We start from the raw sequence: 23,376 nt of genomic DNA on the forward strand, positions 1-23,376 counted from the left end.
ATGATAATGCTGATGTGTTGTGGATGGGGAGGTGTGATTTGAAGATGACAATGATGATATGTTGTGGATGATAATGCTGATGTGTTGTGGATGGGGAGGTGTGATTTGCGGATGATAATATTGATATTCTGTGGATGATAATGCTGATGTGTTGTGGATGGGGAGGTGTGATTTGCGGATGATAATGACAATATTTTGTCGATGATAATGCTGATGTGTTGTGGATGGGGACGTGTGATTTGAAGATGATAATGATAATATTTTGTCGATGATAGTGTAGATAATACTGGATGATAATGCGGATATTGGATGATACTGAATGACAATGCTGATTTATTGCGGATGGTAGAGTGTAATTTGCAAATGATAGTGGATGGTATTTAACGAGAAAGATGATGTATTGTGGATGATGGTTTGTGGTTGATATTAGTTGATGTTGGTTGATATTGGTTGATGTTGGTTGATGTTGGTGTTGGTTGATATTGAATGATATTGGATGATAGTGGATAATCTGTGGATAATCTGTGGATAATTGTGGATGATAATGCTGATTTATTGTGGACGGTAGAGTGTTATCTGTGGATAATGCTGACATATTGCGGATGGTGGAGTATAATTTGCGAATGACAATGCTGATATTTTTTGGGAGGTGGAATGTAATTCGTGGATGATATTGCTGATATGTTGGGGAGGGTAGAGTGTAGTTTGTGGATGATAGTGTGGATAATAATGGATGATATTGGATGATAGATGATAGTGGATGATACTGGATGGAGGATGATAGTGGAAGGCCAAAGAGACACTATAAAACATATAAGGTAGAATAAGAGAGATTGAGACAAGGAAGAAAAAGAGAAAGGTTGAAGCAGGTAGATTTGGTAGGGTGAGGTGAACAAACAGATGGTTGAAATGGGGAGCGTTCCATCGTATCTCTACGTAACGGGACCGATGAAAAATTCTGATTGATATGATTTTGGACTGCTGAAACTTCATCAAAATGAATACCCACTGAGTCCAATTTGTCCCAAAACTTTCGCTCCCTGCCCTAGAAATATTTAGATTAATCAGTGAAAAAATTGCAGCTTCATGGTCCAGCTGGCTTCCGCCAATGTCTTTGTCACATTCTTATACTCCAAACAATTCTGCTGAAATACATTCAAAAAGACTCACTAAGAAAAGTTCTGACGAATCGCTTTGCGGTACAAATTCATGCCTCAATTTAAGAAGTCAACAGCTTACGGCATTTCATTTCGTCGGACCTGAACCACGAAATTGAGGGCATACAGCATATATGGCCCCGATTGATAGCCATTGAGTTTGGACGATGGATGATATTGGGTGGTGGATGATATTGATTGCTATTTGATGAAAATGATGATGTATTGTGAATGTTGGTGTATGATTTGTGGATGATATTGTGGATAATACTAGTTGATATTGTTGATTTTCGTTGATATTGTTGATTTTGGCTGGTTTTGGTTGATATTGGATGATAGTGGATAATCTGTGGATGATAATGCTGATATATTGCGGATGGAGGTGGATAATCTGTGGATAATATTACTGATATATTGTGGATGATGGTGTTAGAGATTTCACGGGTCATAGGGTTTATGTATTGCTATTTGATCACTCATATGTCCCGTAAAGTCCCGAACATGGAGGTCGTACCCGGAATGTTCAGATCAGAACCGAAAGTTATAACCATTATAACCAGTGGCTTTAGTGGCCTTCTGCCCCGCGATAATAATTACTGCATTCGGGGCAGTGTCCACCATTACCGTGACTTCTTTTCGTTTGTAACGATTTACTATTTACTGACTCATTTTCAACCTCCAGCCTGGTCACTCAGCGCCCTTGGTTTGCCGTGCCTGGCCGTGCCGCTTCAGATCACTTCGGATCAGTTCGCAGCCCTCGCCCCATCGGGAGTGATGAAACAGTAATACATAACCCCTATGTCCCGTGAAGTCTCTAACATATGGTGTATATTTTGTGGATGATAGTGGATGATATTGAATGATAATGCTGATTTATTGTGGATGATATACTCTATGAATGATAGTGGATGGTATTTAATGAAAATGATGATGTATTGCGGATGATAGAGTATAATCTGTGGATGATAGACGATGATATTGAACTATAATGCTGATTTATCGTGGATGATGGTGTGTACTTTGTGGATATAATGCTGATATATTGTGGATGGTAGTGGACAATACTGGTTGATATTGGATAATATTGGATGATAGTACATAATTTGTAAATGATAGCGTGGATAATATCAGCTGACAGTGGGTAAGACTAGATAATAATTAATTCAGGATGACGGAGTGGATAATACTGGGTGATAATGGATGATGGATGATAGTGTAAGGTCCCTGGTATCAGCTTGTTGCTGATGGTCCCTGTAAGCGCATATATGACTACATGTACCTCTTTTATAGGGAGTTCCGTCAGATATCACTTTGAACAACTCATCGAATATTCTCTCGAGTTTCAAAGGTTCCCTAGCTAGAATGTATAACGGTGAGATAGAACTCCAGTGTCAGTCTGGAGAAAGTAGTGATCAAAAAGTAATACCAAACCCCTATGTCTCGTGAAGTCCATAGCAGATAGAGTGATGATACTGGTTGATAGTGTATAATCTGTGGATGATCTGTGGACTATTTGAAACTACGAGAATGTCTAATCATCGCTGCATCTAGCACACGATGAGACTGCAGCGGTGGGTTTAAATCTGAGTGCCATCGCGTGAATGGCGTGAAGTGCGTGATTGTCATCGTTCACGATGGTACATCTGTCAGTTTTAACAATACAGGGAAGATCAGCACTGGCCTTGCATAAAGATGACACGCTATACAAAGAGGCTTTCCATTTAAGATTTCCAAGCTCCAACGCACTGAAGGGAGTTCTTGGCTCCTTTAAATACTTCCTTTGAAAATTCAAGAAACCTTAATTGGTTTGTTAAAGTCGTTCGCAGGGTTTATTTGCTTAGTGACCAGGAGGCAAAGACAAATATACGTCTTGCCGCCATTTCAAGTGAACTATGGTCACGAGCCGTCAGGAAAACATATCCTATGGGACGATGTCATTTATTTGGTTGACATTGGCTGTGGGCAGAAGTCTATTTGACAGGGTCACATCCTCTTTCGGAGACTTCGTGAATTGGTGCTCCCGCATTCTCACCTGAGCCAATGTTGCGATCTATCATAGGTTTTTTTCTTTATAGTTTCTCGTTAGTGTTGGGGTTTTACATCTCTCCAGTGATACCCTATAAGATGATGTTTCTTTGAAAAAAAAAGTGAAATGAATGTATCGACTGGAAGCACGGAGTCGGGAAAGTGCATGGAATCGTGGAGTTGAAGTTGCAACTTCGTCAATCAATACCTATCGTCGGCCAACACCTATGATGAAAAAGTTACTTTTGTTCGTTCATTGATTTCGATAAATCCCTTGGAGTAGACTGTCGTTGAAACTTGAGATCATGCTTTGAGTCAGTGTTTGCAGCATGTTCCGGAAAACAGCACCGTGCAACCGCAGCTAGCAAAATTGTATAGATTCCACATGTTATTTAACAATGCAAACATTGCTGCGACAAGAGAGATGTGCCTTTGTCTTTTGCGTTTTCTGACAAAGACTCAACGAATGTCTATTGCGGCGTGATACACCTAATTTCGCATCCTTCAACCCCACGTGCCTGAATACTACATCATGTCCGGATGTCAGCATTAAATTCAGTTTCAAACTGTTTTTTCACTTTTCGTTCAAGCTGCAATTGCCAGCTTGCACAGTCCATATTTGATTCCAGGGAAAAAAAAAAAAAACAAAAAAAAAAAAACACCGAAACTTTCTGGCTGACTCTGAACCCGGCTATTCATCACCCAAAACAAGAGGAACCCAAACATCCGCTCCCCCAGATTCGATTCCCAAAACGGGTGGAGTCAGTTGGCCAGCGTTTCGTTTCCGATACGCATGCCGAGCTTATCATGCCCCAGGAAAAAGCAGTAATTGCCGTTCAAAAAAGAAACGAGCATTCAAAGAATGAGATGTTCGCTGTCAAGCTTCTGCGCGGGGTGCATGACCATATCAGAGGGGTACGGAATTACGTCTCCGGATTCTCATTTAACGCGCCTTCAAACACCATGCCTGAATCAGGGACTTTCAGCCGCCTTAGCCGCCTTAGCCGCCTGATGTTCAAACCCAGTGGAGAGCAAAGCATGGCTCGGGAGCTCCACCGTAAAATCTAAAACGGTCGCTCCCCGCATCTCTGGGGTCACGTGAACGGGCCTCCTTGGGACAACTAAAGAAAAGTACCCGCAATGGCAGTAGGCACTAGTCTGCACTCCAAATTCACCCGGCATTGCATCCCATCATCTGGCGTGAGATTATTTGCTCGCCCAGCTGGAGTTTCTCACTTGCCGTTTCCGGACGCACGTTTTGGTGCCTCTCTATCGGTTACCCTTTTTTTTTCGCGCGGCAGCGTCTCTAAAGCGACGGATGCCGAAAGTGGCGGGGCCGCTTCGCGCTCTCCTGCTTTTCGCTGTCGATCCTCGCCAACGCACTCCGTTTTTCCCACGTGCATATCGGGGTTCGATGGGGCTCGCGAAGCCCTTCCCTGGGAATAGCCTCTTATCGCCATGGTATAAAAGCATTGCCTGCCACCCCAAACAACTGGCCCGTAATTTGCTTCTGACATCAAACTTTTCATTCTCTCCAATCTTAGCATTTTCATTTCCAACACTTGTATTTGTGTGACACGTCAACGATATCTTGCTGCGCCCCCCACTAATACCCACTCAATTAATTGCTCTGCAATAATCTAACTTCTGCAAACACAAAAGAGCAAAAAACAAGCAAATACAAGGCATGTCTTCCAGACTCGTTGGATCTGCCAGATTCGCCAAGTCGTTTTCCGCTCAGTACACCGGCACCTTCACAAGCCCATTTTCTCCCGGCAGATGCTTCCACAAGTCCATCAAGAAAACCAGCGTTGCCTTTGCTGCTGGCCGTACCAACACGCCCAAGTCGATTCCCAAGACTCCAGATTTTGACTCTGCCTTCTTGAAAGACTTTTCCACAGGCGAGCTTTTCCTGTTCATGGTCATTGGCATGGCCACGCTCAACAAACCGATTTTGAATATTTGCATCAAGGCGTTTCCTTACGTGCCGCTCCCTATTATCAAGGCCCTTGTGTACAAGATCTACTGCGGTGGAGAGACCATCGAGGACGTCAAGCAGACCGGCCAGCGATTGGCCACCAGAGGAATCAACAACATGATGATCTCCTTGACTATCGAGGCCTGCGAGGGCAACGATAACATCGACCCCCAGTTTATTGTGGACGAGACCAAGAGATCTGTCTCTGAGATCTTGGTGCCCCACACGGTCTCAATCATCGAGAATTCCGGCAAGGATATCAACTCCATCCCGGCCGGATACGTCGCCTTGAAACCCACGGGGTTCACCAAAAACGCCGCGGCCGTCTTGAGAAACCACGACTCTCCTGAGAACAAGGCAGCCTTTGAGGAGATTGTGGCCGGTGCTTCCGCCGTGTGCAAGACCATTTATGAGGCCAACCAGAAGTTGGCCCAGAAATACCCCGCCAGAACCGCGCCGTTTGTGGTTGGTGTCATTGACGCAGAAAAGTACGACCTCCAGCCCGGCGTGTATGAGTTGCAAAGAAGATTGTACCAGCTCTACAACAAGCTCGACGCCCCGGTTTCCGTGGTGGGAACCTTGCAGATGTACTTGTCGGGCTCCTCGGACTTGTTGGCGGAAGAGGAAAAATTGGCCCGGGAGAACAAGTACAGGTTGGGCTTGAAGTTGGTGAGAGGTGCGTACATCCACTCCGAACAGCAGAGAGCCAGTGTCATCCACAAGACCAAGGAGGACACCGACATCAACTACAACCGGGGCATTTCGTACTGCATCGAGTCCATCTTGGGCAGCCAGGGCAATAGCTCCACGGTCGGCCACTTGGTGGTGGCCTCGCACAACGCCGACTCTTTGAAGTTGGCCACGGAGAAGACGTACAGAGGCGAAAACTCCTTTCAAAACACCAACAAGGCCAACATTTGTCTCGGCCAGTTGTTGGGCATGGCAGACTCCATCACCCACGACTTGATCAAGACTCACAAAGTGGACAATGTCATCAAGTATGTTGCCTGGGGCCCACCTTTGGAGACCAGGGAGTACTTGTTGAGGAGATTGGAGGAGAACGGCGATGCCGTGAAAAACGACACTGGTTTGCCTTTGATCAAGGCAGCCGCACGGGCCATTTTCCAGAGAGCCTCTGCGTAAATAGCCGCCCCACTAATGCATAACGATGTTCAAAGTAGGCTGCTTCAGGCCAAGGTGTTAGAATTCCACGTAGTGCACAGGGTCCCATATATACTTGCTGATGACACACTGCACCACCCATTCCCAGCTGACGACCCCGTAGCTTGTCTTGGCAGAGATCCCCAGCTTTCTAGTAGCCTGTGCCTCCTGGCTCTTCATGTACTCGCCCTGCGAGTTATCGTAAACAAGGCACTTGTGAGTACCCATGTTCTGTAGCTGAACGTCCACATCGTGCGGCGTTTTGCACACCCTGATGCCACTAGCGCCAAATGCATGGAAGATAAAGTCACACATGTCGATCATCTTGCTATCCTGCTTGCGGTCCAAAATCATCATGTGATACCCGCTCAAAAGCCCACTGTTGTTCTGGAGCTGTTTGCCCAAACAGACGCCCGCATCGAATTTGGCCCTGAATCCGTATACTTCCAAATTCGTCACGGTGTTGGTATGGATCGAGTGTCCAGCAGGGAGAAGAAAGACAGGCCAGTTTGCCAAAAACGCCCTATTTTCGAGTGCTTTGTCCACAAAGCAATCGGCTAGAATGGGCCACCCCAATGTTAGTGCCTGTAGATACTTGGCACTTCGTGAATAGCCGTCCGAGAGCAAAGCACCAAAAGTGAACGTGTCTAGGTTTTTCCGAGCAAGTAGACATAGCCCTGTGGCGAGTTCCTTACGGACCGTGACGTTCTTTATTTCGCCGTCAATGAACAGCCCCCCGTTGGTGATGATCATTTCTCTCAAGCGATCCTTCCGAGCGCCTTCTATCGAAGTCACAAAAAATATCATGCCCGCAAAAAGATCCGATTTGCGGGAAATGGCCACTTCCTTTGTGGGTTTGCGGGGACTGACATGCTGTTTGTCCAAAGTCTGCTCGATGAGGGCCGGAGCATCATGAAGCTCTTCTGGCGTGGCGTCGATGATCTGGTGCACAAGAGTGTAGTTGTCCTGGAGCAAGTCGAAGCCTTCGTGGAGAATGTGGAACCGCTGCTGGTGGATTGTCCACTGGTTCAACTCCATGCAAATGTCTTCCAAAGACACCATGATTTCTGGATGCGGGGCCACTTTAGCCAGCCGCGTGGCCCTTGACTTCCTCACCAAGATCGCGGTGTCGTATCCCCGGATGCACCGCACGGTGGATTCGGCAGTATAGAACATGAGCCCGGCCACGACATAGTCTTCATGGCGCATTTTCAATTGCACAACGTCTCCCACGCGGATATCGAGCAAGTGGAGGTCGGAGTTGCGGGCCTCGATCTGGTGGTCCTGCGAAAACTGCACGACTGAGAAGACCTCTCCGTAGGTGACCACTTTGGCCGGGAACTTCTTGAACTGATAGAGAGCCCACACGGCATGGGCATTTTTGACCACGTCACGGGACGAAGCGGCGGGGGTATCCTGGCGCAAAGTATCGCCCTGCTTGAGTGTATGTACAGTATGCGGGGGCATTAGAGTTGCGGCTTGCTTGGTTTTCGGTATGGGGAGAAGTGGATCGTGGTGGGGTTGATCGTCATGGCCCCGACCCTTGAAGGTTGATGCGTTGTTTGGAGCATTGTTTGGAGCATTGTTTGGAGCATTGTTTGGAGCATTGTTTGGAGCATTGTTTGGTGCGTTGTTTGGTGCGTTGTTTGGTGCGTTGTTTGGTGCGTTGTTTGGTGCGTTGTTTGGTGCGTTGTCGGATGGTGCATTGCTGTTCGGTGTGTTGCTGTGTGGTGTATTGTCCTTTGGCGTGGCCGCTCCATAAGCCTTTGCCCAGTGTCCTGGAGCACGGGGAATGCCTGCTTCGAGCGAATGTGCAAGCGCGTCCAAGTCGATGTCGTTCACGTCCTGGCTGATGTCCTCAAGCTCGGAGGATGGCTCGGTCCCGCCGTCCACAGGCAAGCCCCCCTCGCCACGCGTGTCCATGGGATGGTCACTTTGTTTCCCCGCCGTGCCCGCAAAAAGCGCAGGGACCAGGTCCGAGTCGCCCAGTTGCGACAGGCTCTCCAAAGCAAGCCTGCGGCGCTTGAGCGAGAACATGCGGCCGGGGCGGGAAGCCAAGCCTGCCTCGTCGTCGCTTTCAATGCCGAGGCGCAGTGCCCGGCGGTGGTCCTCGTTCTGGCTGCTTGAAAACACCGGCCTGCACGAGAGATCCACGTGGGACGTGGGGTCCGGGTCCGAGTATTCCTCCTGCGTGTTGAGCACCTGCGTGGTGGCCACGGTTCTGCCGGCGGGGGCCTCGGCCGACTCGTCGAACGTGACGCTGCCAGGCAGGGCGTGCGGGGTGTTGACGCCAGACGGGCTTGTGGAGTACAGGCCGTTTTCTTGGCTGGTGGGTGGGGACACCTTGGCCAGCATCTGGGCCTCTTCAGAGATGTTGACGGGGCTGGTTTCTTCAAAGATATCGACCGGTCCTGTCTCTTCAAAGATATCGACCGGTCTTGTCTCTTCAAAGATATCGACCGGTCTTGTCTCCCCAGAGACGCTGACACGGCTCGTGTTCCCAAGAGCCTCCAGCCGCATGTCTCCGCGGCCTCCCTCCTCCGAGCCCCCCAAAAACAGGCCCTTCGTGGGCGAGCTGTCGATGGCCGCAAGCCCCTCCGTCCGGTCCTGCTGTGTGGACTCCAGCGCCAAGAACGGCGATGCATGGAGCCGCGCGGCCGGCCTGGACGTGCGCCCGGGCAGCACCGCTGGCCTGGAAATGACCTGTGTGTCCTGCTGCTCGCCAGGCCAAACACGGGCCCGTGGTTCGTCCGCCACATCCGCCTGTGTGTCGCCCAAAACCCCCCGCCGCGGCCCGGGGCTTGACGGGGCTTGGCCAAACAAGCCCAGGGTGTCCGCCGGGCTGGCCTGCGGCGTTTCTGGGCGTTTGTCTGCGGCACTTCCTCGCGGCTCGCCGGGACGCTCGGAAAAGACCGGATTCTGGCTGCTTTTCGCCCGGGGCAGCGGGCCCGCGGAGGCCCCGGGCCGCCGGGGAATCACCTGCGTATCGGCCAGCCCGCTGGAGGGCGCCGGCGCCAGAACCACCTGCGTGTCGGCGGGCCAGGACAAGGTCACGTGACCCGCCGGTTCCGGCGGCGTGCTGCCGCCGGCGACGTGGAGGTCGATGATCTGCGTGTCGCCCAAGGTGTCGTACCCCCGCCGCAGCGGGTGGCGGCCCACGAAGGCCGGGTCACGGAACAGCCGGCTGATCCGCGGCGAGAGGGGGCTTTCCGGGCGGGAAAAAAGAAACGAGTCGTCGTCTGGCGAGCCCGGCGCGCCGGAGTCCGCGAGCGTGTCGTCGCCCGTGTCTGGTGGTCTGTTTGGCGGGTCCAGAAAAGGCCATGGCGGCGCCAACTGCCTGCTGGAGGAGGCAAACACAAGGCTGTCTTCCTGGGTCGATGGATCCATGGAAAAGGCGCGCGAAAAGACGGTTTTTTTGCGTAGCGGGGCGCGGGGTTTGTGCCTGGCGCGTGTGGGGGCAGGGCGCTACCGGAGACGGCTGTCGGTGTGTTTTTTTTGCGTGGAATTGGCGTGTTTCTAGCGTGGCTAGAGCTCGCTGGAGGCTTAACTATGAGGCCGGCGCCGCGGTTGATGGCCATCTGCGAATGGGTGCGAATTGGTGCGGCGCAGATTCGGCTGGGGCCGACGATAAGACATGGCATGGGGTTTTTGCTGGCGGGGGTGTTTATAATTGTGTGTTGATGTTGTCTGTGGAATGAGGTGATTTTTGAATTGCTGTGACTTTTGAATTGGTGTGAATTTTGAATTGCTGTGACTTTTGAATTGGTGTGAATTTTGAATTGCTGTGACTTTTGAATTGGTGTGAATTTTGAATTGCTGTGACTTTTGAATTGGTGTGAATTTTGAATTGCTGTGACTTTTGAATTGGTGTGAATTTTGAATTGCTGTGACTTTTGAATTGGTGTGAATTTTGATCTGGTGTGATTTTTGAATTGGTGTGATTTGTGAGTTGGTGTGAATTTTGATCTAGTGTGATTTTTGATCTGGTGTGATTTGGTGAATTGGTGTGATTTGTGAGTTGATGTGATTTGGCCAATTGATGTGAATTTTGATCTTGTGTGATTTGGTGAATTGATATGATTTGTGAGTTGATGTGATTTAGCGAATTGATGTGAATTTTGAATTGGTGTGACTTTTGAATTGCTGTGATTTGGTGAATTAATGTGATTTGGTGAACTGATGTAAATCTTGAATTGATTTGAATCTTGAATTGGTGTGATTTGTGAATTGATGTGAATTGTGTATTTATGTGATTTTTGATCTAGTGTGATTTTTGATCTGGTGTGATTTGGTGAATTGGTGTGATTTGGTGAATTGATGTGAATTGACGTGAATTGGTGTTATTTAGTGCTTCTCGTGGATTGATGTGGGTTCATGTGACTGGGTGAATGAATGTGGTTTAGCAAATTAGCAAATTGATGTAAATTGGATTCATGACGCACATACCTGTGAAGAGGGCGCTCGCCTAAGTCACTGGTGAGATTGTCAGTTTAAAAAAGCCAAATATTGCAAGGTTTGGCTCGGTGGCGCCAGAGACATCTGTTGCCACGACACCTGGAATACGCCTCGGAAGCCGGTGCTTTGAATGGAGTTGAAAATCCTTCTTTAAGCCCAATGAGGGCATTTGTTACTCATGTTTGGGTATTGATAACTTATCTCTGATGACCCTGTAATATGGAGCTGCGTTATGTAATTTGATGAATGAATGTGATATTGTGGGAATTGATACTGGTCTATGTGATTTGATGATTTGATGTGAATCGATGAATTGATGAATTGAAATGAAATGCTTTTAGTTGACAAAAAGATATGAGCCGATATGAAATGTTATGAATTGATTGATATGATGAATTGATATTGATACATGCGAATTGGCATGAAACAGTATAAATTGATGTGGATTGATGTGTACTGGCATATACTGATGGGAAGTCGTGATTTGGTACGGATTGGTACTGATTAATGTGACTTGATATGTGTCGCTACCAATTGACACAAATACATAAACTAATATTTAAAATAATACGAATCAAAATGAATTGATATGAATTAATGTGAATGATATTAAATGGATGAATTCTAATTGATACTGATTAAGGTTAATTGATGTGGAATGGTACGATAAGTATAGTGCGACTAGTGTGAATTGATATGTATTTATGTGAACTGGTATGAATTACTATGAACTAGCATCAGTTGATATCACATTATATGAGTTGCTGGAGCTACTTTAGATTGCCCGAATTGTGTAGTATCGTTTGAATTGTGTTTTATTGTCTTGGATCTTTGTTAAATAACACGGATTGTTTGGACTTGACTGAAGCGAGTTGCTTTGACTTGTGCTAATTAGACTTCTTAAGAGAACTATACTGCATTCGGCAGGGCTTTGGGGATGACGTGTTTGATATTTGTTCAATTCTGTTGTTGTAGAGCGGCTCATACATAGGTATGACAATAATAGACCCTATATTAGTATAGAGACATTGTTGGTTTGGGGTGACTTTTTTTCAGGTGCAATGGATTTTTGATCTATTCGAGGAACATGGCACATTTTTTTCTTTTCATTTCTTGAATACAAAAAAACATGCTGGCCAAGCCTTCATGTTATTCTTGTTGTGTGTTGAGTTTCAGCATACTGTTCAGTTTCTAAACAGCCAGTCTAATTTTTTGAAGTATTGGGCCGCTAAAAACCCACAAAGCAAGGTGAATGTAGCTACCACCTCTTTAAATGTGGCCTTTATATTAGGCTGCGTGATGTTGGGTTTTACTGGGCACGTCTCGTTTTTGTTGAGGGTGTCTAGAACCACTTCCACGAACGCCAGTCTCAAAGGAAATCCAAATTCTTTATGCTTTGTGTGTAATGATAGGTATGTTGAATATTGAATGATATAATAAGTAGTCTTCAAGGACAAGAAATGTATCCTCTGGAGAACTTTTCAGGTACTTTAAATCGAAATTCAGAAGAAATGACATATCACAATAACGTTAATAATCGACATCCCGAGACATTCTGGCCATTTTCTCCAGGGCTTGGAAAGGCCCGCCTGGAATGTGCAGTATGATGACTGGCCAGTAGGCCTCCAGAAACATACCAAAAACACCCAAGATTTCGGTCTACATGATGTCTCTTTATATATCGCGTTGCTCATATCTCCAAAAAGAGAAGAACCCAAATTCACCAGATATAGACATTTAACTAAATCGGCCTTATTTGAACAAAATGTTTTATTACTGAAGGCCCAATTAAAACATCGTTTCAATAGTATTAGGAGATTGAGACAGACATTTTTCTATGCTGAGAATCGAGTACAGACAATTTCATATGATGATTAATGACAGAAGATACAAAGAAATTGTCCGCAGAGTTGGCCGATGCTACCCTAAAGCTGGACGAAAACAACTCTCTTCAACAAAGAGGCATTCTTTAGGCATGTACAAAGAAAGGACGCAACAGATCACATGATTTTCTGAAGTAAACCAATTTATAAAACACTGGAGTCGAATCTTCAATAAATGGCACCGATGCAAGTTTGTTTGATATGCTCCTATTCTGGAAGTATCACTTTCAGTCATAGCTAGGTGGCTAGGACAATCATCTCACATGTAGTCCCTTAACATTATATATCATTGAAGCCAGTAACTCGATGTATCCTGCTGCAAAAAGGTAGGCTATATCAACAGGATGAATATCGTGCACTCAGCCAGAAATGAATTCGTGGAATCTGTGCTTTCTATAACATAATTTTAAATGAGTTGCGGCCTCTCGCTTCATCGACTAAGTATCAGATTGGCCGGGGCTTCCAACACACTCATAATTAAAGCTCCAATAACTGTTAGGTTTCATCCAGTTTGATATACACAAGAACCCGGCCGGGCAAAGCCCAAGTCCCATGTCATGGTCTGATGCTACATCGTCTCAGCACCGCAGCGCAATTTGACTGTGCCTAATCCATTAAAATACACATACAAATAGCTAAATGGTGTTTTCACCAGAAGAATATATTCCGGATGCAATAGCCCAAAATACTGACGTCGTCCTCTTTTTATTCCCAAATTATTTGTTTGCCCCACCAGTTTTTGTTCTCATAACACGACAGGCATCAACTTAGAGGCCTACCCTCTTTTTCTCCAAGCACGCAACAAATACTCTGCTTTATATCACATGCACTTCTCAGGTCTGCATCAGTTGAAGCAAATTCAACAATGCCTGGGGGTCGCTCTGAACGTGGGGATTCTGCTGAACTATGGAGGAGAGATAACTCATCTGATCCTGCGAGAGCTGAGGCGGTATATCCTGCGGTGGTTGCTGCTGCTGCACTGACAAAGGCATTTGAGCCGGTCTAGGCGGAAGATGCGTCGAGCCCATGTTGGTTGAGATTGTGCCTTCGAGTTTCAGTAGAATGTTATCTAAGTTTGCAACGGCAGCCAGCGGGGCCCTCGCCACGGGCAGAGACTTTTTGAGGATGCTCTTACCCACGGGGACGTAGTCTTTCTTGACGGAAAAAAGAACGTAGAGCCCTTCACCAACAGCGGTGAAGTTCATATACGAAGGGGCGTCGTGGTTCAACGCGAATAGATACGCGTCTTTCACCATGGGCGCCCGGCCAGAGAGAACCCCGACCTTCGACCGTTTCAGAAGATACTCATATACTTTGCTATAGCTTGGGTCTTCCTTTTTGAGTTTCACAAGATACAAGTCCCGCGACTTCACGATCTGCAGCAAGTACGGGTCCGCCTTGGATCTATCCAATCTGCCCTCGATCTGGTACTTTTTCTTCTCCATCAATTCCTTGCACACACGCATAGCCTTGTTATGGAAGCTCACCGTGACGTTGTCCTTGGGCTTCTCGTAATTGGTGCACGACACAAACTCGGCCAGCACGCCGAAAGTCGCCACGTCCGGGAACGCGATCTCGCCCGCCCAGAACCCGGTGGGCATGGTGGGGGGCAAGGCCAACGCCGCTGTTTGTTTGGCCGGTGGCGGCGCCTTCTTGACCTTTTGCGGGTCTTTTGCCGCCAAAATGAAGTTGAGCTCGTCGTCGCTGGCGCCGTCAGACTCGTCCCTCTCGCCGTCAGCCTTTGAGGTCACATGACTGTAATCGTCGTCGTCGTCCCCAAGCTGGTATAGACTGGGGGCCAACAAGCCGGAGTTCTTGCTGGGCACGGCAGCGACAGCGTCGTCGGAAAACTTCCGGTGGTCGACGTTGCGGGCAATCATGCCCACGCTGAGATCGTCGTTGTTTTCATCGGTCTTGGTCTCGACGATCTCCTCGCCCTTGTGCGTGCGGCGGATGCGCTGGCTCAGGTCGTCGCTGACGGTGAGCACGGAGCGGCGGATCAGTGCCTGGCGCACCTTTTCCGCGTAGTCCTTCAACTCCGGGTCGATGTCCTCCACGGGCAAGAGGGTGAAGTCGGTGGGGCTTAGCTCGTGTGATATTAGCCGCATAAGCACGGCAGGTTTCTTCACCAATGCCATCACGCTTCTACTTTTCTCTATGTATTTCTTGTCTGTGGCGCCGGCCCACGCATACACGGCGGCCTCGAGCTTCTGGCCCCAGGCGTCTGCGCCGGCCACGGCGCTGTTGGCACGCACGATCACGTTGACAAGCGCCTTGGCCACGTTGGCACGGGTCTTGCTTTCCTGGGCGATCTTTGCGTTCGCGCCGGCGGCTTTGGTGCTGTTGACAGCGGCCTTGGTGGTGGCACTGGTGGCCTTGGTGGTGGCACTGGTGGCCTTACCTGCGGCAGGAACGTTGGAGCTGGCGGGCTTGAGGCTGACCGGGGCCTGCGGCACGCTGTCCTTAGGCGCCTGCGGGATTTCCCACGCCTGGTCCTTCTTGTCCAGTGGCGCGTTTTCCCCGCAGCGGTTGCACAAATAGAGCTCGGGAATCTGTTTTTCTGAGCGGTAGCCCATGCATCGAGCATGTTGCCATGTCTTGCAGTGCTCACACTCGATCATCATGCCGCCGTCGTCAGTCTCCTCGTCGTAGTTTTCCTCGGTCGTGCCGCAACCATCACACCGCACTTTGCCCTCGTCCTCGTCGGTGCCGCCGAGATTTTGACCGTCGTCAGAATCTGCCGCCGCCGCCGCAGTTTTTGCTTTTTTCAAGGCGGGCTCTTCGCCCTGCAGTAAGTAGTACACGTCATGCTCCGCCCGTCCGGTGTGGGTGCCCTTGTTTGTTCGGGATGACCGGCGGATTTCTTCCTCCATTTCGGGGACAGGTGTTATTTTGGCTGCTTTTATTTCAACAGATTGGGCTGTTGTGGTCATCCAAAGGCAGGGGAGTGTTGTGGTTTGCCCTGCTGGATCCGAGATAGTGTGAAATACAGGACTATGAGAGGCTTGCTGTGTTTTTGGGTTTCACACCTTTATTCGGGGGATGAGGGTCGAGGCGCTCACAAGCAGCAGATTTTATTTCGATGGAGCGCGTCCTGCACACAGGACAGCCCCCCCCCAGTCGTCTTCAAACTGGTGAGGCCAGTGAGGCTGAGATCTGCTAAGCAACAACGGTCGGTACTGCTCTTGCACCCTGAGTAAGAGTCGTTGACCGACATCCGCTCTAACCCGAGCATCCTCATTCGAGTCACTCGAGGACCATTTTCCACCCGAGCAATTTTATCTCTTGTTGCCGCTTCTTTTTCTTTCGCCTATCATGTTTCTTTGCCTGGTTTATCTTTTCGCCAGTGCTTTCTCTTTGCCCGTCACTTCTCTGTTCCCAGCTAGTCCATCGCCCGACCAGGCCCGCCGGCAGCACCAGAACCAGCCTGGTCAAATACTGCATCCAACAACCCGGCGCCGCTTCTCATAGACCCGTGACCAAGGCCATAAAGTCTCTGTCCTCCCCCAAAACCTCCTCCACGTCTGCCAAGACATTCTCACTAAAAAGTCCAGATTTCGTAGGCCTATACCCCTCAGACACCGCATCGGCTATCGAAGCACGGCGCAACTTCAGTTTGGATGGCAAGTTGAGGTCTTTGGACAAACTGGGAGAGGATGGAGGAGGAGCATGTTCAAGGCTCCGCAGGGCCAATTTGGCTTTCACATGTGAGTGCGAATGTCTTCGCTTCCGGTTGTAGTTTGTGTTTTTCGAGTCATTGTAGTTCGTCATCGGCTCGGCCACCACCATCGGGTGCGAGATGTGCGCTTTGTTCCGGAATGCCCCGAGAGGAACGTGCTTCTTGTTGTTGTTGAAATCTCGCCAAATGCGCACGTCGTTCTCGTCGTCGTTATCAAGCTCGCTGACATTAAGGAGCTCCTCAAGCTCGATTGCCAGATCGTCACTGTTGGACTTGAACGCGAAACCACGCCAGTTCTTGGCCCTGGGGGTTTTTGCTCCGGACTGGTTGTTCAAAGTGCGCGTGGAAAGCCCGTCAATGATCCCGAAGGGCTTGCTATCGAGAGCCGCCCACGTGCCCAAGACTGGCGGCCGATAGTCAGCGGTTTTGGAGGACAAGACCTCCTTGGCCAGCTTAGACCCAACACCTCCATCGTCCACGTGTGACGGGAGAGAAAGATCAACATCCGTGGACTCGCCACTCTCTTCGCCGAGGTCTTGTCCCGGCTCAACCGGCTCCATACTTGACTCCCGTTCCAACTGCCGCTTCCGATCCTCGAGATTCTGGCGGAAGACCTCCTCAAGCACCAACTGCTCGTCTGCATCATACTGGTCGATCTCGGAGCCGCTGTAAGCTTCCGCATCAGAACTAAAGAAATAGTTCCACAAGTACGAGTCGTCTTCATCTTCACTATCAAGCGGCCCCTTTTTCCTCTTAGGAAAGTGGGCCTTCTTCTTCTTCGATTGTTTCTTTTGCAGGTTCTGAGAGCTGATCTCCTTGACACCCTCCAGTTTTGAATTGGCGTCGTCGAAGAGAGGCTGGTCGAAATCGATGAAGTCCACATACTCATCGCCGTCTTCTTCGTCAAAATCATACTCGACCGCCTCGTCAGCCTCATCGTCCTCGCTGTACTGTGATCTTTCGTCACTCGAACTAGCATATTGAACAGCCTGCGAGCTTTGGGCCCCTGTGCTGTCGATCTCATTGAAGGAGTTCACGGCCCGCGCTGTCTCCATGCGCTCGGAGTCTATGTCATCTTCATCAAATCCGTTGGCCTCGAACTCGTTGACCAAATACTTCTCTTCTTCTTTCAAGAAAGAGTCCTCATTCTCGTCATCATTCATTGAGCTCAAAGACCCCTGTCTCACCTTTGAAAATCCGCTCTGCGGCTCTTTGATAAACTCATCAAAGTCATTGTCCGCCTGCAATGTCGCGAGCAAATCATTATCGTCGAACGCGTACTCGTCATCCGAGTTAAGCTCCTCTTCATTGATTTTGGGAACTTCTATTAGTGGCTGGTCGAAATGGAAGTCGAACGATTTGTGAGACTTGTCATCCAGAACCTCCTCGCCAAGGTCCTCCTCCTCCTCTTTCTTTAGATCTGTGAAGTTGTTATCTCCTTCACTGAAATCTTCTATAGCCAGCTCAGCAATAGGATCATCGAATTCGAAGCGAAAGTTAATGTCTTCTGGAATCGCAACTTCCGATCTTCTGCGGTAAATTGAGCTCTTGCGCCTTTTCGTCTTCACGGTGCTTGAAGCTTGCAAATCTTTCGGGTTCTTCTCCTTTCCAGGTTTTTGGCCGGGGTTGACATTATTTTTTCTGCGCTCAACTTGCAACCGAACAAAGTCCACTTCCGAGTCATCAGAAGAGGAAGAGTCCAACTCGTCATCGTCGTGTGAGTCTTCATCATTCGACTCCTCAGAATTAGACGATGGATAATTGTTCGTTCTGCCCACCATGGAATATATTGCTTCAAGACCAATCTTATCATTATCTTCGTCATCAGCTCCAACGACCTTGATTTGAGCAAAAGGATCTTCTCGATCGGTGAATTCCTCGATATCATCATCTTCATCTCCATCATCGTCGGCCAGTTCCTCATCAGAAGATAGAGCGGCAGTGTAGGAGATTGACTTGCCATACACTTCTTTTCTGGCTGACTTGAGAGACTTAGTGGGTCTGGCGGAACCAAAGCTTTTGGATGATTTCCCACTCATCTGCGACCTCTGAGGTTTCGTCTTCAATGCTGCCGCACTAGCAGAGTCAAATATCACAGAGCCCTTTCTACTAGCAACTTTTTCATGTTCCTCAGACATGGCAGTGAGAGAGGAGTCGGAGTCCGAATCCGAACCCGACCCAAATTGGTCATGTGAAAAATGGTCTTTGCCAGCAAGACCATCAGAAGAATCAGACGAGGTGGAATCGGCTATGCTTAACCTTCTGTTGCGTTTCTGATTGAATTGGTATGCTTTGATTTTTTTACCCCCTGTTTTGGCAGCGTAGAATCTAGGGTTCAGTTTCTGCGATACGTTGGATTTTCGCCCGAAAGACGTTGTCTTTCCAGCCATTTTTGCCATCTTTGCAACTTTTGTGGTAGAAAGTAAGAATGTTATATGTTGATTTTTCAAAGCAGCGATCAAGCCATGCCCTTGATTTGGTTCTGGACAATTTCTCGTGGATGTTAGGTCTGATAACAGATGGCGGCACACAGTGCGTGGAGGAAATAAAAGCAGGCTCTGGTCTTTGATTTGGGTCTTCGGGCCTCGATCGCAAGAAAATATGCAATTTGTAAAAACTTCCCTTAGTGAATCTTAGGTTGCAAAAAGCAGCAGGCTGGCTTCCGTGGTTTCAGTTATGTCTTGATTGCCTGACTGTGGAGCGATGAGGTAAATTTGAGCAGTCTGTAAGTACTGAGAGGATGCAGGAAGACAAGTATGGCTTGAGAAGGTTGCATTCCCTTTCCGCGAGTGTTGTTATGTCGCGCATTTCATCGGACCCATACATCCATTGAGACCACTTGATCAATTACGGTTTTTCCCTCTTTATTCTTTTTTTTTTTGCTTCGAAAGTGGCTCAGTTCAGTTTCACCATGAATTTTTTCTTTTTAGAAGCATTTTTTCCCCCACATTTGTGATTGTCTCTAGTCGAGCGACCATGGCTAAAGCGCGGTTATGATTATTACCATACGCATGGCGTGCCAAACCTTTAAAAAGCGCCAGCGGGAGCGGGTGGTTAATTCACGATATATCCTAAAACATTCTTTACACGCAAAACTACCAACAGTCACATGACTAGATACTTGTTTTTGCGTTTGCGTGTTTCCAGCCCTTTATTGACAAGTGAAATGGGGTGATCACAAAAGATCTTCAATTCATGAGTTTGATTTTCATTTCATGAAATATCCAAATTGGGTTTGAGCTGCAGACATTGTGTGAGACGGCCAGAAAATGTATTCGGAGCATATTTGATATGTACTCTTCGAAAAAGCCCATACTTCAAACCACAAGACTTTATATGAAAAGATCAGATCAGAAGGGGCAGCAGAATCGCCTTTATACTGAGATTTGATTTATGGCTGTAAAAAATTGACAGCGGCTAGAGTTTCACAAAGAAATCTCAGGATGTAAGGGTGTGGGTGGTTGTGGGTGGATCTCAAAACAGGAGGCAATTTCGTGTATGCCAGAACCGCCAAAAGCAATAACGATGCGGCGGAAGAAAAAGCGGAAAAAGGGACACGCGATTACGCGCGCACACTTTCACACACCCAACCGAGTAGCAACATCATTTCTTTGGCCAGTATGTTGAACGCCAGAAATATCCGCGTAGCTCTCGGCGCTTTATTTATTTTCAGCGTTGTGGGTTATTTTCTTTCCAATGCCAGCGCATTTCCCGACTCTTCGATGAGGGTGCAAGTTCCTCAGAGCAGCGAGAACGCGATCAAACCCGTTCCCCAGGGATCGGCTGCCCAAGGTGAGGATTCGCCATATGAACCTTCGCAAGGCAAAGCCGAAGGGTCTTTGTCCGACGATGAATCCGACGAAGACACCGCAGATGCTGCCGTCAAGCCGGTGAAGCCAGAAAAACTTCCACAGCCCACGGGTCTCAAACAGGCAGACAGCAAACCAAAGGGTCAAGCCGAATCCAGTAGTGAAAAACAGTTGAGCAGCGACTCCAAGTGTGATAAGACCGACTATGTTGTCATGATCGACGCAGGCTCCACCGGCTCCCGTATCCACGTCTACTCTTTCGATACCTGTATCTCCCCACCTAAGTTGTTAAACGAGGAGTTCAAGATGTTGAATCCTGGATTGTCTTCGTTTGATACTGACACGCAGGGCGCCGCTGCCTCGCTAGACCCCTTGTTGGAGCTTGCTCTCAGCACCGTCCCCAAAGACAAACAAAGCTGTACTCCCGTGGCCGTAAAGGCGACAGCTGGGTTGAGATTGTTGGGCCAAGAGAAGTCTGATGCCATTCTCAAAGAGGTGCGTGCTCATTTGGAAAACGACTTCCCATTTGCCGTCGTGGACGGTGATGGAATCTCCATCATGGACGGGAAGGACGAGGGTGTCTACGCCTGGATCACTGCTAACTACCTTTTGGGCAACATTGGGTCGAAAGAAAAGCTTCCGACCGCTGCTGTTTTTGACTTGGGTGGAGGATCTACGCAAATCGTTTTCGAGCCTGAGATGGGCGACAACGAAAAGATGGTCGAAGGTGAGCACAAGTACGAGTTTTCCTTTGGCGACCGCGTCTTCACTTTGTACCAATTCAGTCACTTGGGCTACGGGTTGATGCAAGGCAGAAACAAGGTGAACTCCTTGATTTTGAGCAGCGCCATTAAGAACGGCGCGTCGTTGACCTCATACCAGTCAAAGTCTGCTGCCAAAGAGGCCAGTGGCACGGTGACCATGAACAACCCCTGCATGCCGCCTGGTGTGACGGCCCAAGACGTGATGGTTGAAGTTTCTGACGACGAAGTCTATGTTGTCAACTTCAAGGGGCCAAGCGAGGCATCAGGAGCCCAGTGCAGACATCTTGCCGAGCAAGTGCTCAACATGGAAGCCGAGTGCACCAGCAAGTCATGCTCGTTCAACGGTGTCTACCAACCATCGTTGGTGAAGGCTTTCCACAAAAACTCAGACATGTGGGTGTTCTCTTACTTCTACGACAGAACCAACCCACTTGGGTTCCCCAGCTCGTTCACAGTCGAGGAGTTGAGAGACTTGACCAAGACCGTATGCGCGGGTGAGAGCTTGTGGACCGATGTTTTGTTGGGCGACTCTGTGAAAGCGTTGCAGGAAGAGCCCCACTGGTGCCTCGACTTGTCCTTCATCACGGCCATGCTCCACACAGGCTACAACATCCCCTTGGGCAGGGAATTGAGAACTGCCAAGAAAATCGCCGACAACGAGTTGGGCTGGTGCCTTGGTGCGTCGTTGCCTTTGTTGAATCCGCAAGAGGGCGGCTGGAAATGTAGGGTGAAGGAGACCGCCGCGCAGGCTTGAGCAGGCGATTCCATCCCCACTCTTTTTATGCCACCCTTCTTCTTTCGGTAATTGCCTTTGGTCCGAGGGCTTTTTGTATTACAATTCATACGAGACTACTTCTTCACTGAGCAAGGGGAGCAGAGGGTCCCGGACATTGGAAGGGCCCGGACTGCCCCATCACCTGCACAATATGCACCAATAAATGCGAGTCGGAGCCCGCCCAAAAACCAACAGAACAGCAAAAAAAAACTTGGCCGGCGGTAACGCAGTGGGTGCCCCTATATATGCTGGCCGTCTTAAAGCGTAGTGTAACGGAAACCTTGGCTCGAAACCATGGCTCGAAGCACGGCTCGAAACCACGGACAGGGGGCCCGAATTTCCCCAAAGGCCCACGCGGCCGTCACGTGACCCACGACGCCTCCCGCTAGCTCGCATTACTCCCCGGTGCTTATAAAGCATTCGAAGCATTAGAAGATACACATTATATTGCCCACCCAAGTGTTCCGCAACGTAGGCGAAACATCAGCTTTTGCCCATTTCACTGAGGCTGCGTGTATTAAAACTGGCCCGAAAATCTCCGACTTCGGCCTCCATTGAGCGAGCTTGCTGGGCGGCTAATTGCTTGATCTGAACCTAGGACACAGGCGCTCAAATCAGTCGAAAACCCACGATTTCCGTCTAGGGACAGAACCTCAGAGTTGCGGCTACCAACAGTGGAGAACACCGTTTTTTTTAATCTTTCTAGTTGGCAAAAGTTGTCCTGGTCGGTACAAATTAGTCTAGTTGATAGAGATCAGTCTAGCTGGATATTGTGATCATTGTCTGGTTGGACACAAATCTGTCTAGTTGGACACAAATCTGTCTAGTTGGATAAAAATCTTCTTGGGTGAAATCAGTCTGGCTGGAAACAATTTGTCTGGCTGGATAGTATAATCACTTTCTGGTCGGATACAAATAGTCTGGTTGAATACAACTCTGCCTGATTGACAAGAAATCTGAAAACACAATCATCCTGACTGAAAATAAATCAGCCTGGTTGAATACAATTCTGTCTGATTGAGAACAAATCTCGCTTATACAAATCTGTCTGCTGGAAAACACAATCATTCTGATTGGAAACAAATCAGCCTGGTCAAACACAACTCTGTCTGATTGATAACAAATATCCCTGGCTAACACAAATCTGTCTGGCTGGAAAACACAATCATTCTGACTGAAAATAAATCAGCCTGGTCAACACAACTCTGTCTGGTTGGCAACAAATTTCTCTGGCTCATCTGTCTGATTGAATAAGACGCGCGCTGATCATCAGCCTCTCGGAGCTCGAACCCCGAAAACCAGTCCCGAACCGATGACCGACATTCCCAGACCAGCGTCCGCACAACGGACCCAGGCGTTGCGGCAGTCGCCGTCCACATCGCCGCTCCCCGCCAGTCACGTGCGCCGCAAGCTGTCCCTCAACAAAAGCAAGGAGCCGGCGGCCAGCAAGATGCTCCAGAAGCTCCACAAAGAGGAGCTCAAACAGGTGCGCTCGCACACGGACTTGGCGCAGACGGCGAACGGCGTGCGCATGCTCACGAAGAACTTGGCCAAGGCCACGATCCAGTTGCACGTGCGTGCGATCATGATCGTGACCAAGGCCCGCGACAACTCGCTCACGTACCTCACGCGCGAGGTCGTGGAGTGGCTCTTCAGCCGCTCGGAGAACATCACCGTGTACGTGGACCAC

General features: G+C 48.7%; 5 protein-coding genes across 5 annotated transcripts in view; 2 read left to right on the forward strand and 3 right to left on the reverse strand.

The window, feature by feature from the left end:
* Positions 1-877, reverse strand: part of METBIDRAFT_195343 (uncharacterized protein) — a 2,091-nt gene extending 1,214 nt beyond the window's left edge. The window contains exons 1-2 of the mRNA XM_018854866.1: positions 206-877; positions 15-48 (exon numbers count right to left, since the gene is read on the reverse strand). Coding sequence (XP_018710801.1) covers positions 15-48; positions 206-595 — 424 coding nt within the window. The 5' untranslated portion in view covers positions 596-877. The remainder of the gene's footprint in view (positions 1-14; positions 49-205) is intronic.
* Positions 878-4,869: 3,992 nt separating this feature from the next.
* On the forward strand, positions 4,870-6,303 carry PUT1 (proline dehydrogenase; the record flags this gene model as incomplete). Its single annotated transcript, XM_018858926.1, has 2 exons — positions 4,870-5,011; positions 5,048-6,303. The coding sequence occupies 2 exons, from the start codon at positions 4,870-4,872 to the stop codon at positions 6,301-6,303; spliced, it is 1,398 nt and encodes a 465-aa protein (XP_018710802.1).
* A 6,954-nt stretch (positions 6,304-13,257) lies between these two features.
* Positions 13,258-15,532, reverse strand: METBIDRAFT_71005 (uncharacterized protein; the record flags this gene model as incomplete). Its single annotated transcript, XM_018858393.1, has 2 exons — positions 13,258-14,953; positions 15,116-15,532. The coding sequence occupies 2 exons, from the start codon at positions 15,530-15,532 to the stop codon at positions 13,493-13,495; spliced, it is 1,878 nt and encodes a 625-aa protein (XP_018710803.1). The 3' UTR covers positions 13,258-13,492.
* Positions 15,533-16,124: 592 nt separating this feature from the next.
* IFH1 (Ifh1p) lies at positions 16,125-18,737 on the reverse strand (the record flags this gene model as incomplete). The annotated part of the gene is made up of 1 exon (XM_018857605.1): positions 16,125-18,737. The coding sequence occupies one exon, from the start codon at positions 18,735-18,737 to the stop codon at positions 16,125-16,127; it is 2,613 nt and encodes an 870-aa protein (XP_018710804.1).
* Positions 18,738-19,753: 1,016 nt separating this feature from the next.
* Positions 19,754-22,003, forward strand: GDA1 (guanosine diphosphatase). Its single transcript, XM_018856022.1, has one exon. The coding sequence runs from the start codon at positions 19,959-19,961 to the stop codon at positions 21,663-21,665; it is 1,707 nt and encodes a 568-aa protein (XP_018710805.1). The 5' UTR covers positions 19,754-19,958; the 3' UTR covers positions 21,666-22,003.
* The last annotated feature ends 1,373 nt before the right edge of the window (positions 22,004-23,376 follow it).

This window comes from Metschnikowia bicuspidata (genome assembly GCF_001664035.1).
Source record: "Metschnikowia bicuspidata var. bicuspidata NRRL YB-4993 chromosome Unknown METBIscaffold_4, whole genome shotgun sequence".
NCBI lineage: Eukaryota > Fungi > Ascomycota > Pichiomycetes > Serinales > Metschnikowiaceae > Metschnikowia > Metschnikowia bicuspidata.